Genomic DNA, 19,138 nt, shown 5'->3' with positions numbered 1-19,138 from the left:
ACAGATAGGATTGGAGATGAAAAGATTATCTGGAGATGCTACGTACCAGGTTTTGTGCAGATTCGAAAAAGTTGGTTTTGCAAAAAATATTCTAAACAGAAATGGGCGTGGCCTATATCATGTGATTCAGCTTGATTCAAGGAACACGTGGATGTATGGTTTTCTAATTTACGATGTGTAATGTGGGAGTTAAAGGCAAAAAATAATTATAGCGCCACCTAGTGGTCCACATGTGTAATTTTTGGTAGGTGTGGTCCATGACCCATTGTCCATCTACCCTGTAAATTTTAAGTTGTTCACATTAGTGTAAGTGGTGAATCTAGACTTGGGTCCCATAGGCCATGCCCACTTTGACCCCTCAGTACCCCACTCTAGAGTTGGCCTCAGGTCCCTAGATGGTACCCATAAAATTTTGTAAAAATCGGATGAGGTTTTTGTACTTGTAGTGCCCGCTAGTGACCAATTTTCGTAAAACACGTGGGGGACCTCCAGAGGGTCATGGCAAACAAGAATCTAAAGTTTGGCGTTGATAGCATTTATTTTGGCCAAGATATGGCAAACTAGGTGTTTTCATAGTTAGAAACACAAATTTGTTTGTGCATAATATGCGCAATTTTTATCCTATCACTTTTTGTCATGTCGGTCTGAAGATGCTACGATCCAGGTTTCATGCAGATCTGTCGCACGGTCTAGGAGGAGATCGAAAAAGTGATTCAGTTGGATCCAGGGAACGCATGGATGTATGGTTTTTGAATGTCCGGTGTACGGTGTGGGAGTTATAGGGCCAAACGCTTTTTTTTCTGCTATAGTGCCACCTAGTGATGGAAGTGGGTCATTTCTTGCGCCTGAGGTCCTTGCGCAGTTTCGGACCTGAAAATGGCAACCCCCCACCATGTATGGTTTAGGCTGTAGTCTGAGTTTTAGGCGGAGAAGAATAATGATGATGGAGGAAAATAATCCTTAGAAAAACAATAGGGTTCCACAGCCCTGCTGTGCGAACGGTGTTGCTGTGCGAACGGTGTAGCTCTGCTACCGCCGGTTCTTCCAGACTTGGGCTTGGACCCCTAATAAAGATGCAAAAGAGCCCAACAATTACCATAAAGACACAAAACAACAGCAAAGAGACACAAATTGAATATGTAATGAAGTTGTTGAATATCATTATTGTGATATTCAACAACATTATCACATATTCAATTTGTGTCTCTTCAGCATTCAGTATTCTGCTTGAATACAGAAAAAAGTGCTTGTTGAAATTAAAGCAATTATTGAACAAATTATACATTGATTACAGCTGCGAGCAGCGATGTACGGGCCCTCGCACCTCTGCGCGCGTCAGGGTTACCGGCGGACGCTTGCGACCGTGCATTTGCGCGGCACTCAGACACCACAAATCATCAACAATGAAAAGGGAACTCCCTGCCGAGTTCAATGATAGCTCACACAAGACTCTACATCATACGGTTTATTAGCTGTGAAAGGGGGCGTGGCCAAAGTATAGGGGGTGGGCCAAACCTTTACCAATAAAAAAGAAGTCTCTGCTGAGTTCACTGATACCTCACATAAGACTCTACCATAAACGGGTCACCATTTATGAAAGGGGGCGTGGTTAAGCACAGAAGAGCAGGCCAAACCATCACCAATGAATAAGGAAGTCTCTGTTGAGTTCAATGACACCTCAAACAAGTGTAGGATTCTCGTAGGGTACAGATTTGATCATTGGCAAATTATCAAAGATGTTTTATCAATATTAATAAAGTTATGAATATGGTTATTAATAACTTTATCAAATCGACAAACAATCAAAACGGGGCACCACCCTGCAAGTCAGGGACCAATAATCAAACTGTGGAACAGTCTCATTTCTGTGGTAAATCCTTTTAAAAAGGAAATAAAGGAAGGGGTGAATCCAAGCACGGACCTGATCGACCAGCGATTATTACAACAAGTACACAAATAATCACAAGCAACTGCTAATTAAGTATAATAAGATTTATTAACGTCACAATTATCAGTAGCTAATCAATAATCATTCAATAATAAACTTAAATATCTTTTACCATATCACAACCAAAACAAAGCCAAAACAAAGCAGCATGTGTCATGGACACGTCTGTGGGTGTGTGTGTGTGTGTGTGTGTGTGGAGCCGAAGGAGGAGGGGGGTCAAAATGTAGGCCTAACACAAAAACCAAACTGGCTACTCCTGTCAGCTGCACAAAACTATTTAGCCTCAAGAGGGCGGTAGTGGTGCTGCCGCACGGGAAGGGAGGCTGAAGAAGCCGAGGGGTTGCTAGGCAACGCGCATGCTTAACCTAGTATGCTAGGTCATGTGTTAGCTCTGTACAAGGTGATGCCGACTACATGTGAAGCTAGCCTACAGCGTTAGCTCGCGGAGCTACGGCGCTGGCCGTCTGTAGTCGTGTGTGTGTGTGTTAGTAAGAGGAGAAAGAGAAGAAGAGTAAAGAAAAGAGGCACTTTGATCTTAGTTATCGATAATGACCTAGTTCCCCTCAGCCACTCAGGTCTGGGCTAACGTGTAGTTAGGACAGACTCTGAGACTTTTGTTTTGCTGAGGAGAACGTCACTATAACCACTCCAGTAGCTAACAGCTGATTTTCGCGATTCTATCGCAGACAGTAACTAAACTCCATGAAAGGAGTGACTTAACAGGTAGCGATTACAGTTATACCCAGCTACTTAACACAACATAAATCAATGAGTATAGTGATCAATTTATACATTCACAGAACAGATTAATAATCACATATGGACCAGTACATGATTAAATCAGATCACATTAATGGCAACAATGGTAGCGAACCCTTTGCTCATTAATAAACACACTACTTATCTCTGCCCAGACGTCAGCCTTTTTACGGTGTGTTCAGTCCGTTTATTCCTGTCCATAGATTTCCACAGAAATGAAACAGAACAAATTCCCTAGCGCTCGTCAGCAGCCACGGAGAAACTCCCTCCAAAACGGCAGCAAAGGGGGAAAGTTTGGTCGACTTTGAGAAGAAAAACGTTGTTTCCTTCTCACTGCAGTTATGAAAAACACTGGTGCATTTTTCATAGGATCCTCCGAAATTAAATCCACTTTCTCCAGAAAATAGAAGTTGAGCACAAGCACTTGCACGCCTCCTGTCAGCAACGGGAGTTGCAAGTGAAGACAAGGAAGTTTCCTAGGATCAGGTTATTTATAGGTTAAGACCCCCTGCTGTGTTTATGGTCCCGCTGAACCAATAGAAAGACTCAAAACTCTTGATAGGGTGAAGACTACAATCTTGTAGTCCTTTGACTTCCTGCCAGTTGTGAGGCGTTTCCCTTCTGGCTGGCACTTTCGCATAGAGGTGTGAATTAACCAGGCTTTGGGGTTTACCTACAGGCCAAGATTCCTTTGTCTTGGCCATATGTTCCTTTGTCTCTGAGCACATGTGTGTCTTGTATCCAGAGGTCAGTTTAATCTGAGGCCTTTTGGTTAAAATCAGATTTAACACCACTGATGGTTCCAACACAAGGGTCTACATCAAATGGGTCATTAGTTATAAAAGGGGGCGTGGTTAAAGCTTAGGGGGCGGGTCAAACCATCACTAATTAAAAAGAAACTGTGCTGAGTTCAGTGACACCTCCCACAAGACTCTATCTTAAACGGTTCAAATGTTATGAAAGGGGGTCAAACCTGAGTAAGTGGGCGTGGTTAAAGTATAGGTGGCAGCTCAGTATCACATGTAGACCACACATTATAAGTTTCATGTAAATCGGATGATGTTTGTCATAAAAGGCGCATTTCCTGTTGCCAGCGGGGGGCGCTATGACCAAAAGTCAATTTTGGCCTTTACGTGTCGACCTAAATACGACAACATACACTCAAGTTACAACAACTTCTTTGTTCATCGCTAAACACTCAAAATGGCCGCCAAGCCACACCCACACCCACACAGTCTGACAAAAAGTTTTTCTTTTAATAACTTTTCTTCGTTAAGGTGTTGAGATGTTACAGACCAAGTTAGAAGGCCGAAGGAGTTCGTTAAAGTATAGCACCTTGACTTTTGGGCCTACTTCCTGTTGCCACTAGGGGGCGCTATGACTTTAAGTAAATATCGGCCTTTATTTGTCCCCAGGGTTGGACTCTTATGAATCCTGAAAAGTTTCGAGCCAGTTGGACAACGTACACTTGAGTTACACCCACTTCCTATTTCGGCGGCGAAATGCACAAAAAGGACCTAACACATCTTTCTCACCCCTCCCTTCCGAGAGTGGGTACAGAGCAATAACATGTAAAACAAATGGGCTGAAACACAGCTTCTTTCGCGGGCGGTAAAGACTGTCCCCCGCCCCCCACACACACACACACACACACACACACACACACACACACACACACACACACACACACACACTTCCAAAGACTGAAAGAACTTGAATCCCTGTTTTGCACAATCGTTTCATGCTGCTAACTTACATTAACCACTGTTTAATGGTTTTTAAAAACTTGTTTTACTATTTAAGATAACTTGTATATATTTTGCCTTTATTCATACATTTTCTAGTTGCGTTTGTGTTCTGTTAACTTAAGCATGAAAAAGATGAATAAATAATGATGATAAAGTTGTATTGATCATCAGAGGTCTCCAGCTGTGAGCAGTGTGACAGAGTTGATCCACTGAGGTCATAGGTGTAGACTTCAGTTGGGATGCAGGGGATATGTCTCCCCCCAATATTTAGAAGACGCAGATTTCTCTCACTCAAAAACTATGAAAAACCCACTCCCAAAAATAGAAAAAAATAACCGTTGAGGAGGCTCACAATATGTTTCTAAAAATAGAACTGTGTAATTAAAGAACACAACAGGAAGTGAAAAATAAAGATAGATTCATGTCGATTTAAACTTTGGAGGTCATTCTCTAACAGATTAACTGTTGAGATGGACATGATTCCTAAAAAATAACATGTCCTGAAACACATGTAATGTTTTGAATGTGAAGAAAGTTTTGAACAATAAAGGAGAATAATCATTTCCTTTACATAAATAAAGAAATTTGCACCAAAAATTGTTGCTTAAAAGTTTACCAGAATGCAGGAAATGAAGAGTTTGACAGACAATATTTTATGAAGGACGACCCCCAGACCCCCCAGTTATAATGTGTCCCCACCATCAATGTGTTAACCAAACCTACACCCTTGACTGAGAGGCAGAAACATCATCAGATCCAGAGGTTCAGCAGCTGGATCTATAAAACAAAATGTCTGCCCTCTGCTGGAGACCCTGAGCTAACACATCACCGTCTGTCTGTTGGCTTTTAAACAGTGTTGGGGAGGAACTAGTTACATGTAACAGACTTAATAAAGGTAAATGTAATCTGTTACAGTTACTGGGAAAAAAATGTCTACTTAAATTGCAGTTAACTTTGAAAATATTCATGATTACATTGGGAGTTAGATGTGACTATTTTCTGTAAAAGGCTAGGCCATATTTTGTTGCTTTGCATGTTTTTCATGTGCACAATATCTTCTTTTGCCATTTCCAGCCACAGCTGTTCAGTAAAGTTAGATGCTATTATTCTGATGCTTTGGATTGTTTTTCACTCTTTTGACAGTTAAATCACCTCTCAAGGTGTCTGACAGTTTCCACTATATGTACGGTGCGCTTTTGTGAAAAAGGAAGAAGAGGAAAAGGGGTTGATCATGCACAACAAAACAAAACATGCAAAACATTAAACATTAAATCCCTCTCCTTAAACTATGGATTAATGAAATGCCACTTGGCCGTGAATGCCAAAACACTTATTCATGCAAATAATCTCAAAATGAAATAGCACAATGTGGTGTAAACATGAAACACAACGCTTACAAGCCAGAGAGGGCATTTGACAAAAAAATTTCACCCTCGGGTGGCTTGTGGGCCAGAGGTAAAATGGTTGCGGTCAACCACAAGGTTGGTGGATCAATCCCAGGTCATCTGACCATATGTAAAAGTGTCCCTGAGCAGGACACTGAACCCCAAGTTGCTCCCTGGATGCATCCAGTTAAATGCAGTAATAGAATTTCACTACATTGTACTGTGTGTATGTGACAATTAAGAATAAAGTTTTATTATTTCTGAAACGCTCGTTCGTTCCTTGGGAGTGTTTGTGCCTAAAATTAACTGTCATCGCTGCATTATGCTCACTTTTTCTGGCTTGACTCCACCACCACGGCCCCTGAAAGGACGGTCATCTGGTGATGCCTGTAGCCGGCTCACAGTCACCTTTTGGTGGCTAAACAGCTGCCGCTGGTAGCCGGCGTCCTGAAGCTCTGTAGCAGCTGAATAAAACCAGCAACTGATGCTCAGAGTTTATCGTTCTCTGCATAGACTGTTCATGTTACAGCACTTCACTTAGTTTAAAACACTTATTATTTAGGCTTTAATTAATATAGGGTCTAGGTTATTGGTGACGTAATATCGATCACTTTGAGGTGTGGGAGGGGGGGTACATTTTGTCTCCACCGGGGGATAACAATAATTGAGCAGAACAGGGATATGTATGTGACTTCAAGGCCCCAGGGTAAATATTAATGATGTGTCCCTTTTAGACAACAACAACAGGACCAGACACTGTTTATGTGACAATATGTCTTTTATTTTTGAATGCTTTGTTGATTATATAGTAAAGGAAATCAGATGAATAAAGAACACAACACATAAGTTTTAAGAATAAAAAGGAACCAGTTCATTAAACCAGTGGACTATATGAATTATTAATAGTTATTATGACGTGTTATTACAGTTGCATTCTCCTCTTGTATCACAGAAAGGTCCGACAAAATATACACTTTTATTTTCTATCTGGACATTTTGGATGAAAAGATCATCATCACTCATGTCTGGTAGGTTGACCTTTGGACAGAGTCATTCTAGCTGTTTCCAGTCTTTATGCTAAGCTAGGCTAGCTGTTTCCCCTGTTTCCAATCTTTATGCTAAACTAATGTCTGCTTGAGGGAACTTCATATTTACCGTACGCTAAAATGTAAAAGATGTGTGACTATTCAAATGTTTTCTGTATTTCGTTTTATGTTATTTACTGTAGATTAAAAGTCCAATTACTGATTTGTTTTTGTCCAGCTCAGTGAGCCAGTTTCTGTCTAATTTTAAACCCAAATGTGAACTGTTCCCTAACTCTTCAGATTATAAACAAGTGAAAGTGAGTCATCTGTCAGCAGAGAGCTGTTTCTGTCTGCTGAACAAACTGAAAGTGAATCAATGATAGAGATTATAGATGAGCTGTAGAGGCATCATGATGGTGTGGTAGAGTTACACACACAGGTTCATGGAGCACACGAAAGAAACCTGTTCGGCACAAGCCAAGTCGTTCCAGTTTGCTGTAGAGAGAGTTTACAACCAATGTAACTGATTACAACTTTTATATTTAAAAGTGCAACATACAACAAAATCTTTTAAATATTTTTTACCTCCACCCCAGTTCATGGTAAGACAGAACTCATTTCCACCAGCGTTGTTAGGCTCCCCCGCATTCCAGCTTGCGTAGTCGAATTTGGATCCATCAGACCAGAACCACGTAAACACCTGGAGGAGAAAGATTGGTTTAAAGTCAAAGTGAAATCAAGAGATTTTGTTTTAATACTCATTCAGGAAAAAAGACTTCTTATTTTCTACAACAACTCATGAGACGCAACACATTCTCATGAACAGGTTTGTAAGATATTGTATGAAAACGTAGGCACAATCGTCTAAATATGTAAGAAATCCTACGAAATTAGTCGACCGCCTGCCGGTCACATGACAGCCGGGTACTGTACACCAAAACAACTAGTTAAGATCAGGATTCAGGACATGAACACTCGTTTACAGGGTGTTAGTCTTTTGTTTTCTTCTTAACTTCTTCAGAACTCTGATCCCCGGCTTCAAAGCCCTGTGTTTTAGGAGCCAAACACCCCCCCCCCCCCATCCTCCTCCCTACGGGGATCTTCATGCTCTTATACAGCAGCAGTCAATGTGCTGCTGACAGTAATAAATACGTGGAATACATACAGATTACAGAGCTTACTTTTGACAGCTATATGTACGAATGCTTCATAGAACAGGCAGAGAGACAGGTGACATCACTTCCTGTGTGATGATAAAAGTCTCACCTTCACTGCGTCGGTGCCTCCGATCCAGGCAGTTGTCTGTGCACCGGTCATTTGGAAAATGTAGTTTTTGATGAATCCATGTTCTTTATCTGAGTGGATGGAAGCCAGATTCCCACCAGCGGACTGGCAGAAGAGCTAATGGAGACAATGTCATCAGTTTAAAACATTTAGAAAGAAACAAAAACATAATCCCATTATTAACAGATCTCAGGGCAGTTTTATAGTCATATGGAACATTTTTATACTTTTAATCAGTAGTGGAAGAAGTATTCAGATCCTTTACTTAATACTAATACCATACTGTAAAAATACTCTGTTACAGTAAATCTTCTGCAATGAAAATATTACTTAAATAAAAGTATGTAAGTATCATTGGTATTAACGGGTGTTCATGTCTCGGGAGAGTTTGATCATTTTCCTAATTATGTGGTATTACTAGTTTTACTGCAGTAAAGTTTTACAGTACATTGGTATTAAGCATACATGTGTTATGATGGATAGAACTGCTGTACCTCTGCATCGGACCAGGTCTTTGCCTGGATGTAGAAAGCGAAACAGCGAGAGCCAAACTGAGTCCAACCAGGAGGGCAGCAAGGTGCACCCTGTATGAACAAATAAGCCAAAAACAATCAGACTAGTCTATATCGACAACTGTTCATTTATGGATAGTTCCTCCTCTGTGCTGTGGAGATAGAGCTGGCAATGCAAGACTACAATCAGAGCAACCCAACGAGTCAGAGATACTGTTCTGACCTGTTTATTATAAGTTAGACAAGACTTTAACAGCCTCTAACTCAGCCAGTTAAGAGCTACATTTAGCTTTAGATGTTATACGAATATGGTCCCTGGAGCACAAGTTTTATCAGCCCACAATTTTCAATGAACATTAAAGAGTGCAACTATTCTTAACAAACATTTACAAATTAAAAAGAATTAACTTTTTGTTAAAAGCTGTGTATAATAACAGAAAGTGTATTTTTACTGTATCTACACAGCAAATTTTTATTATTTTACTTATTTTAGTGATTTATTTCTTAAGAGTGTACTTACATATGCAGTCAACAGTCCGCTGGACAAACAGAGCAACAAAGCAAACGGAAAGACTGACGTCATCTGTGGAAAGAAGTTAAACTTCCCATGACATGGTGCTCTTTGGATGCTTTTATATAGACCTTAGTGGTCCCCTAATACTGTATCTGAAGTCTCTTTTATATAGACCTTAGTGGTCCCCTAATACTGTATCTGAAGTCTCTTTTATATAGACCTTAGTGGTCCCCTAATACTGTATCTGAAGTCTCTTTTATATAGACCTTAGTGGTCCCCTAATACTGTATCTGAAGTCTCTTTTATATAGACCTTAGTGGTCCCCTAATACTATATCTGAAGTCTCTTTCCCGAAATTCAGCCTTGGTGCAGAATTACAGCCACTAGAGCCAGTCCCACAATGAGCTTTCCTTAGGATGTGCCATTTTTGTGTCTCTAGCTATTGAGGAGGAGAGAGGGTGGGGCAAGGTGGAGGGTGGGGGTGTGGCCTTGACCAACTGCCACTTTTCTCGTTTGAAAGCCATGATGTCTCTCTCCCATGGGTTGGCCAAATTCTCTGGGCGGGCAAAGCAGAGAAAGGGGAGGTAACCTTGCTTGTTATGACCTCATAACAAGCAAGATTCCAGAACGGCTCATCTGAGCTTTCATTTTCTCAAAGGCAGAGCAGGGCTCGGTTTACACCTATCACCATTTCTAGCCAATTGGGGACCATAGGCAGGATGGGGGAACGCATATTAATATTAAAAGACCTCATAAAGTGATATTTTCATGCCATGGGACCTTTAAACAAAGTCAGCATACAAGACTAGAGGAACTTAAACTGCTGCACTTGGGGTAAGCACTCATTCTCTCCCCCAAAAATGTCCTCTCGATACAGACAAGATTTTTTATTAATAAAAGTAAAATAGATGAAATTGTGATAATACATTGAAATATAAATACCTTTGCTGAGGTGGTGATTGGCTGACACAGAGGAGAAGAACAAGCTGATGACTGTCACTGAAAGAAAATGTCACAGATCTGAATAGCTTTAAACACTCAATAATAACAAATTAGGTCAAACTTCACCTGATTTACATCATTAATGCATTCACAATCTGCACTCATTTTTATCTTTACTCAACAGAATAAACTCTGCAATCTAGCATCAACAACATTTATACATTTTTCAGGCAAATCTTTCTTTCAATGATAATGATAATACAATGTGAAATCGTCCATTCAACTCACATCAGTAATCTTTGTAATGCCTGGTTTGGTTTGTTTTGGAGGGAAAAGAGAGTCACTTATATACCTTAGAAAGGGGAGTGGTCTTAATCATGATGACGCAGGTAAAGACTTGATATTTAACAGGGTGTTAAAGTCAGGGTCAGTGATAGGCCTGGAAAACGCTCGATTCCTTTTAAGGATTTGAGTTTTACTCAGTCTTAGTAGTTTTACTGAGTCTCTCACTAAACTGATCCGGGTTGTGCGGAGTCACTTGAGTCACTTGAGTCAGTATTGCTAAATCACCAAGAAAACTCAGTCCTACTTGCCACCTCATGCAGCTGCTCACAGGAGAGCCATTTAGTCACGGGAAAGAAAGCATTTTTACTTAACTTAGTGCAGCCTAAGCAATATATAGGCTTTCAATGTAGACATTTCTTTTTTAAATCGATCAACCTAATTTTGATATGCTACTGGTACACCAAACCTATAATCTATAAGCATTTTATTTCAGAAATTAAAGAATGGCTTTTGTTGTGGATTTGCTTTCACCCTGACTCGAGGAGAAACTTCACTCGCTCGTCTGCTACAGATCAACTCATGACAACGTAGTCGGCTAATTCGCATGACTAGCTCTCTCACTTGATGACTCAAGCACTCATGACAATGTAGCCGACTGATTCACGCGACTGACTGACTCAATTCAATTCAATTTTATTCATAGTATCAAATCATAAAAAAGTTATCTCGAGACACTTTACAGATAGAGTAGGTCTAGACCACACTCTATAAATTCCAAAACCCCAACAATTACAGTAATTCCCTCAAGAGCAAGCATTAGCAGTGGCTATTGCGACAGTGGCAAGGAAAAACTCCCTTTTAGGAAGAAACCTCGGCAGACCCAGACTCTTGGTAGGCGGTGTCTGACGGGCCGGTTGGGGGTGTGATGAACAGTAGCACTGTCGTGGAAGTTTCCTTTGCAGCAGGGGGAAGAGTTTTCAGAGTTTAGTAAATTGAATCAAATAAGACAGACTGAGACTAAAACCAAGTTGGGTTTTTGTATTTTATTAAAAAAGATATATTTGCAAATATAGGAGCAACATTATTTCACAAAAGGCCGCAGCCCAGTGTGGAGTCAGTCTCTCAAATGAGTGAACAGAACACCAGGCTTATATGCATCTTCAGAGTGACAGCACACACACACTTGGATTATTATGAGGCTACAGTTCTTACATGCAATCTGATACACATGAAGACAATCAAAATAATACAAGAGACATCTTGGAGCCATTTCGCCTCCTCCTCCCTGTACGACTTTCACCCCCCCCCAGTTACATCTTAACTGGCATGGGAAAACTGGAGATGACCTTGTAGCCCCTATCTGTTCAGGCAAAAGTGCTTACATTATGTTCCAGACTGGATGTCTCACAAAGTTAGAATCAAAATCTGCATGTGGGAATGAGAAACTCTTTCAGCATTTGTGGATGAATTAAAGTAGAAATAAAACATAAAAATATAAGGAATTATGCTTAAATGTAATTTTTGCCATTACAGCACATAATAGTCACATTAAAGATAATGGAACAGTGACTTCGAAGGTCATCGTGGAAGTTCATGTCATGTCGGATGCGGCGGACGCAGCAGGACGCAGCAGGATGCAGCCAGGAATTGCAGAGAATCGTAGAGCATAGCTCTGCGAAGAAGAAACATAAGGACTCCGGGGAGTAAACTCCCCAGAGCTAGATTAGTAACAAGCATTTCTGGGACAGGATGCATACAAAAGGAAATAAGTAGAGATGAGAGAGCAGCTCAGTGTGTCACAGGAAGGAAGGAACTTCCCCGGCAGTCTAAGAGAGGCAGGTTAAAGAAAGGTGCCTGGTCGGGCTAGAACTCTCCCCAACCGGATCGGGCTGTACTGGCCTGCCTCCCTCTACTCTCGCTATATTATTGATTATATTATAAATAAAACTGATGATTATGAAGAGAAGCAGGTGGGCTGGTTAGGCGGACGCTGCAACTCCTCACTCCTTAACTATAAGCTTTATCAAAGAGGAGAGTTTTCAGTTTACTCTTAAATGTGGTGACGGTGTCTGCCCCTCGAACCCAGACTGGGAGGTGGTTCCACAGGAGAGGAGCCTGATAGCTGAAGGATCTGGCCCCCAGTCAACTTTTAGAGACTCTAGGAACCACAAGTTGCTCTGCATTCTGGGAGCGTAGTGCTCAAGTGGGACAATAAGGTATTAGGAGCTCCCCTAGATATGATGGTGCTTGACCATTTAGAGCGTTGTAGGTCAGGAGGAGGATTTTAAATTCAATCCTAGATTTTACAGGAAGCCAGTGCAGAGAAGCCAATAAAGGAGAAATATACTCAAGGTGTCCCATGGTCTGCGAGGCAAGCTTGCAATGTTTTGGACTGTCTGCTCAACCTAACTGCATTTGAATATACTACATTCATACACCAAACCTACAGTAGGCCTATACTACGTGCAGAACATTGTATGTTATTTCAGAAGTGAAAGGATGGCTTTTGTTGTGGATTTGCTTTTCACCCTGACTCGAGAAGAGACTTCACTCACTCTACAGATCCACTCATGACAACATAGCTGGCTGATTCACGCGACTGACTGACTTGTGTACTCAAGAGTCCCATGGTCTGCGAGCTTGCAATGGTTCCGGCTCTGAGTCTGCGGGTCGGGAAGTTCCTATAACCTGTCTCGGACTGTCTCTGCTCACTCAGTACCTTGAGTTGACATGTGGAGTTGTGGTTGCCTATGAAATTGTAAGTTATAAAGCTTTTGGCAGCTGAAATGGCTAGGACTATTAACAGTTAATGTTGCAATAGGTTTGTGTGTGGTGCTGTTATCATTTTAGATTGAATTGTAGTAGGACTCAACTGATCTGAGTTCGAGCCAGTCATGGCTCAAACAGGTTTAGTCAGTGGTGTATGACGGTGTCTGGATTTAATGAACAATGGGCCTCATTCACCAATATCTTCCTAAGTTTTCTCTTAAATATGTTCTATCCTAAGAAAAGTCTACGTGTTCTTAAACAGCAGATTTGTTTGCATCTGTGTTCTTAGGATTGATGAATCCCACGTCTTCGTAACTGAAAGCTCGTGCCAGTTGTTCCTAATTAGCATAAGAAAACGCCCTGCAAATTCCCATATAAGGACATGACACTTCCTGTGCACCTCCTGGGAGACAGGTTTTTTGGAGATTGTTGGAGCCGCGGTGCAGGAAGTACTGAATCTCAGTACTTAAATAAAAGTACAAATAACCAGAGACATATTTACTTTAGTAAAAGTAGAAGGTGTCCACTGCCACAAACAAGCCCTGGCTTTTAAAAAAAGTTCCTATCCTAACCAGCATAAAACAGAAATGTGTTGTTACGAAGATATGAACGCGTCTTACGCAGCCTGGCGGAGGACTAAACGACGCTGTGGTGAGAAATAGATGGCAACTTTGATTTAAAAACGGGAATAATAAAAACAAACATTTTCACTTTTACCGGGGGCTGTATTACCGAGGGTCAGGAGCGCTGCGCCCGGGCTCTGCAGCACCAGAGTCGGCTTGGATCAGCGGTGCCCCATATATATAATATCTACGGCAACCAAACTTTACTGGTGAGACAAACGTGTGACGTCAGGAAGACGTTTTGGCAGGGGGGAAACTGATCAGAAAATGTAACGGAACATTGTAGAAATGTAGTGGAGTAGAAAGTTTAGATAATTGCTGCAAAATGTAACAAAGTAAAAGTCAAAAGTAGGCTATGCACTATTGAGTCTACTTAAGTAAAGTACAGATACGTGAAAAACTACTTAAGTACAGTTACGAAGAATTTGTACTTTGTTACATTCTACCACTGCATTTTGGCCATATAAATAGCGATCAATCACCAAATAACGCAGGATTTAATCAGTTTAATTGCTGATGTAAATTGCAGTGTTAGTGTTTTTTTTTTGCATAATATGATTTTTTTTTTAAACAAATGATCAGAAATACATTACAGTACAATACTATCATTGTAAATGACCGTAGAATTAAATAAAATGCAGTAAGCAATCATTTGGAGCAAATTGTCATCACTCAAATGTGCGTAAGAGTGCTTTTCAGTGTTCGTAGATTTTGTTCTTAGCTAAGAACAAATCCAAGTTAAGAAAACATTAGTGAATGCCAGAAACCCTCGTAAAAAGTGCGTAAGAAGGGTTTAAGAACACATTTCTTCGTAAGAATGGTTGGTGAATGAGGCCCCATGTATGTTTAACCGGTGGACTTCTGTGTTGTGTTTGATTTATTAATCCCACTGTGACACAGGATCTCTTTATGATGATATCAATGTATTCTCTCTGGGGACAAACAAATAAACAGGACCTCGTTATTCAGCTTCAACAATACTGGTAGAAAAATGATGCTTAGAATGGTTTTTGCTTCTTTTTCTCTGTTAAACCATTTGCATCCAAACTTTGTTTGTTTGTTTTAGGATTTCTGTCTTTCATGGGCTAATCATGAAAGCTGAGTGACCTTGCAAAGAGCACAGGCTGTATCCTAAGGGCAGAGCGCATAATGTGGAGGAGATGCGGGGCATGACCGGAGATAAGAAGAAAATCTACTGATTGCATGAACCGAATAACGATCTTGACTCCCAACTCCTTCAAAAGACACTGTTGTGAAAAACCTTCAGTCATTTTCTGTACTTATGCTGTGAGTGCTATAAACTGACTCTACTTGCAAGTAAACCAGCTTTTAAGATAACTCCAGTGAATTTGTCCATTCTTTGATAAATAATTATCCTAACAAATACACATATTAACACATATACAAATCAGAAGTTAACTTTGTCTGCCCCAAATTTAAGCTAGCTACACTAACTTTACAAACTTGTAAAACAAAATAGTCATGTAGTGACATTAGGATGTTGAAATCAATACGTAGATAGGTTTGGACAGACAAAACATTGTGGGGACCAAAATAACACACTCATAAATGAATTCAGGGATGAATTCAGATAAATAAATTACACTCACCTCTCCCAAACGGTATTACAAAAAGGGGAGAGGGCAAGGGGCACAAGGGATTCATAATCGCAGGACCACCGAAGATGAGAGGAATAACATACAGCTCATCAGACGTTTCCTAAAAATAAAGATTGTTCACGCGGCTCGCATCTTGAGTCCGAGTCACTGTGTGCGACTCAAGTGTGACTCGAGTCATAGTCTTGAACTTGAGTCCCCATCTCTGGTCCAGGGTGGTTGGATGGGTCATAAAACCCAGAACTGTCCCAGGAAAACAAAAGACTAACTAGTGCCTAAACTTAACTTTTGTTGCCACAATCGTTCACTTTTTGTAATGTCTGCCAAAACAATTGGGAGCTCGCGGTGCTATGAAACCGGCTCACGGTCCCCTTTTATCGGGTTAAATGAACCACCAACTACCGGAGCACCATGCGCAGCACCTTTTCCGACATAGCAGAGCTCTGTAGCAGCTAAAAGCATTTACCAACTACTGCTGACCTGACTGAACTGTGAAAAATAGCACATAGTTCCCTATTTGCCCGTAACAAGTGTAGAAAATCACAATGTTCCCCGTCATTGCAACATTGGGAGTAGCCATCTTGGGCCTTTGTACGAGAAGAACAAAGAGCCTTCAAACACACGGTCTCCTGACCGCCATTTTGAAATCTTGCGTGGTTAGCCAACCACTTGAACCCGCTACTCCTACCCCCCTTGTCCTCCTCCAATCCTGCACCTACACACACACACTCACACACACACACATACACACAGAGACACAGACCCGTCTCCCCACATGCTTGTTTGTTTCTGCTTTTTGTTGTAGTTTAAAAAACGGTATATTGGTTTTGATTGATTGAAGAATTATCAATTGGCCATTGATGATTTTGAAGTTAAATAAATTCTATTATACTTTAAATAGCAGTTGTCTGTGATTGTTTTGTGTGACGACTCTCTCCATCCACGAGAGGGATGTCAACAGACTCTTTAGGAGACAGAATCCCAGGAAAGCTGCTGGACCGGATGCTGTCTCCCCATCAAGCTTGAAGCACTGTGCTGATCAGCTGTCTCCAGTGTTCACAGACATTTTCAACACCTCACTGGAGACATGTCACGTGCCAGCCTGCTTCAAGACCTCAACCATCATCCCTGTCCCCAAGAAGCCTAGGACCACAGGACTTAATGACTTCAGACCCGTCGCCCTGACCTCTGTGGTTATGAAGTTCTTTGAGCGCCTTGTGCTTTCACACCTCAAAGCGATCACCGACCCCCTCCTGGACCCCCTGCAGTTTACCTACAGAGCCAACAGGTCTGTAGACGATGCAGTAAACCTGGCCCTACACTACATCCTCCGGCACCTGGACTGTGCACGAACCTACACCAGGATCCTGTTTTTGGACTTCAGCTCTGCCTTCAACACCATCATCCTGGCTCTGCTCCAGGAGAAGCTCTCCCAGCTTGGTGTGTCTGACTCCACCTGCAGGTGGATCACTGACTTCCTGTCTGACAGGAAGCAGCATGTCAAGCTGGGGAAACACGTCTCCAACTCACAGACCACCAGCACCGGATTCCCTCAGGGCTGTGTTCTTTCGCCTCTGCTCTTCTCCCTGTACACCAACAACTGCACCTCCAGTCACAAGTCCGTCAAGCTTCTGAAGTTCGCGGATGACACCTCCCTCATCGGACTCATCTCTGATGGAGACGAGTCCGCTTACAGGTCGGAGGCTGACCACCTGGTGAAGTGGTGCAACCAAAACAATCTAGATCTCAACGCTCTAAAGACAGTGGAGATGGTTGTGGACTTCAGGAAGAACCCAGCCCCACCTGCACCCTCTGTGGCTCCACAATTGACACTGTGGAGTCTTTCCACTTTCTACACAGCCATCATTGAGTCCATCCTCACATCCTCCATCACCATCTGGTACGCTGCTGCCACTGCCGAGGACAAGGGCAGACTGCAGCGTGTCATTCGGTCAGCTGAGAAGGTGATTGGCTGCAATCTGCCGCCGCTCCAGGACCTTTACGCCACCAGGACTCTGAAGCGTGCTGGAAAGATTGTGGCCAATCCCTCCCACCCCGGACACAAACTCTTTGAGCCACTCCCCTCTGGCAGGAGGCTGAGGTCCATCAGGACCAAAACCTCACGTCACATGAACAGCTTTTTCCCCTCCGCCACTAGCCTTATTAACAAGGCCCGGAAACCACCCTGACTCTCCACCTGGCTCTTCATGCCACTGTTCTCTCTCTGCTGTAATGCTCTTTGCTCTTTAGTTATTTATTTTATTTTTTTATTTAATTTTTAATTTTTATTTCTATCTTTATTTTTAATTTAATACATACTGTGTACATATACTTATACTTATATTGTTTATACCTATACTTATATTGTTTAATATTCCATTTAGAGAATGTGGGATGTGCACCAACAACACCAAAACAAATTCCTTGTATGTGTTAAAAAACGTACTTGGCAATAAAACCCTTTCTGATTGTGATTGTGATTCTGATTTTGTGTATTTGTTATAATAACAAGCTGATTGAACACAGTCAGTTGGTCAAATTCACCCTTCATTTTGTTCATTTAGAATATACCAGATAAATTAACAGTTTGATTATTGGTCAATTTGGTAAAGTTATTAATACCATATTCATAACTTTATTAATATTGATAACACATCTTCTATAATTTGCCAATAATTGAATCTGTACCCTACCAATTCCTAACAGCGGTTTGTGTCCTGTTCTTGTCCCGTTTGTCACTGAAACGTAAATTTTGTAACCCCATCCACCATCTTTCCGTAATATTTAATATATATGACCCTGACTATGTAGTTTCACCCTGCACATGACACAAATGACACCAAATTGGTACGCAGAGCATGAAATATCTCAGAGGATGGGATATCCTAACCCAAATACATTGAAATTAGGTGAAAGCCCCAGTCTCTGAATGAGACCAGAGAGAGACACACACACACACAACTACCACAACAACAAATAAAACAGCCATTCAGACACAAAATGACAATAAAAAGACACAAAACAACAGCAAAGAGACAAAAAATGAATATGTGATAATGTTGTTGAATATCATGATAACAATATAATTTAATGATATCAAAGTCTTCACGGTTCTTACTTTCAGTATTCTGCTAAAATCCAACAAACTGCTAATTTAATTTTAAACTAATGAAAGGAAATCATTTCCAACTTTCTTTTATTGAACTAATTGAACATTGAATCGAATATAAAAAGCAGCACTAAAAAAGAATGACAGTTTAATTTTAAAGCGCAGCTTTTTTATATTTTCTTCAACTAACAATGAAAATCTCTGAGTGTCTTTCACAAACCCCCATCATTGCCAAGTGTTTTAAAAGATAAATTAATGAATAAATATAAAGGCTGCCACCCCTGCAGATCTTGATAAACACCAGTTTGAATATCAGACCAACAGATGAACAGATAATGCAGTTCCAACAGCTCTCCACTCAGCGCTAACACACCTTTTGCGATTTGGAGCGATAAATGGTAGATGATCTTATAGCTCCATATATATATATATATATATATATATATATATATATATATATATATATATATATATATATATATATATAATATTTTACAATCCTGCATTTGCTTTGCAATTCCATTAACTGGGGTCGACTTAATAAGATAAACAAAAAACCTTACTAGACAAAGTGAAATTATGACAGTATAGGCCTATACCTCACTGAGATCATCTCTTG

The 19,138-nt window shown here is 40.9% G+C and overlaps 1 protein-coding gene across 1 annotated transcript; it reads right to left on the bottom strand.

Annotated features, from left to right (window-relative positions):
- Positions 1–7,022: 7,022 nt before the first annotated feature.
- Positions 7,023–10,480, bottom strand: LOC120570172 (ladderlectin-like). Its single transcript, XM_039818424.1, has 7 exons — positions 10,406–10,480; positions 10,118–10,174; positions 9,182–9,244; positions 8,644–8,733; positions 8,132–8,266; positions 7,451–7,565; positions 7,023–7,360 (listed from the first exon to the last, which is right to left on the bottom strand). The coding sequence occupies exons 3-7, from the start codon at positions 9,242–9,244 to the stop codon at positions 7,293–7,295; spliced, it is 471 nt and encodes a 156-aa protein (XP_039674358.1). The 5' UTR covers positions 10,118–10,174; positions 10,406–10,480; the 3' UTR covers positions 7,023–7,292.
- Between the last annotated feature and the right edge of the window lie 8,658 nt (positions 10,481–19,138).

This window comes from Perca fluviatilis, chromosome 12 (assembly GCF_010015445.1).
Source record: "Perca fluviatilis chromosome 12, GENO_Pfluv_1.0, whole genome shotgun sequence".
NCBI lineage: Eukaryota > Metazoa > Chordata > Actinopteri > Perciformes > Percidae > Perca > Perca fluviatilis.
Note: the sequence above shows the minus strand (reverse complement) of the source record. Positions and strands in the feature narration are given on the sequence as shown.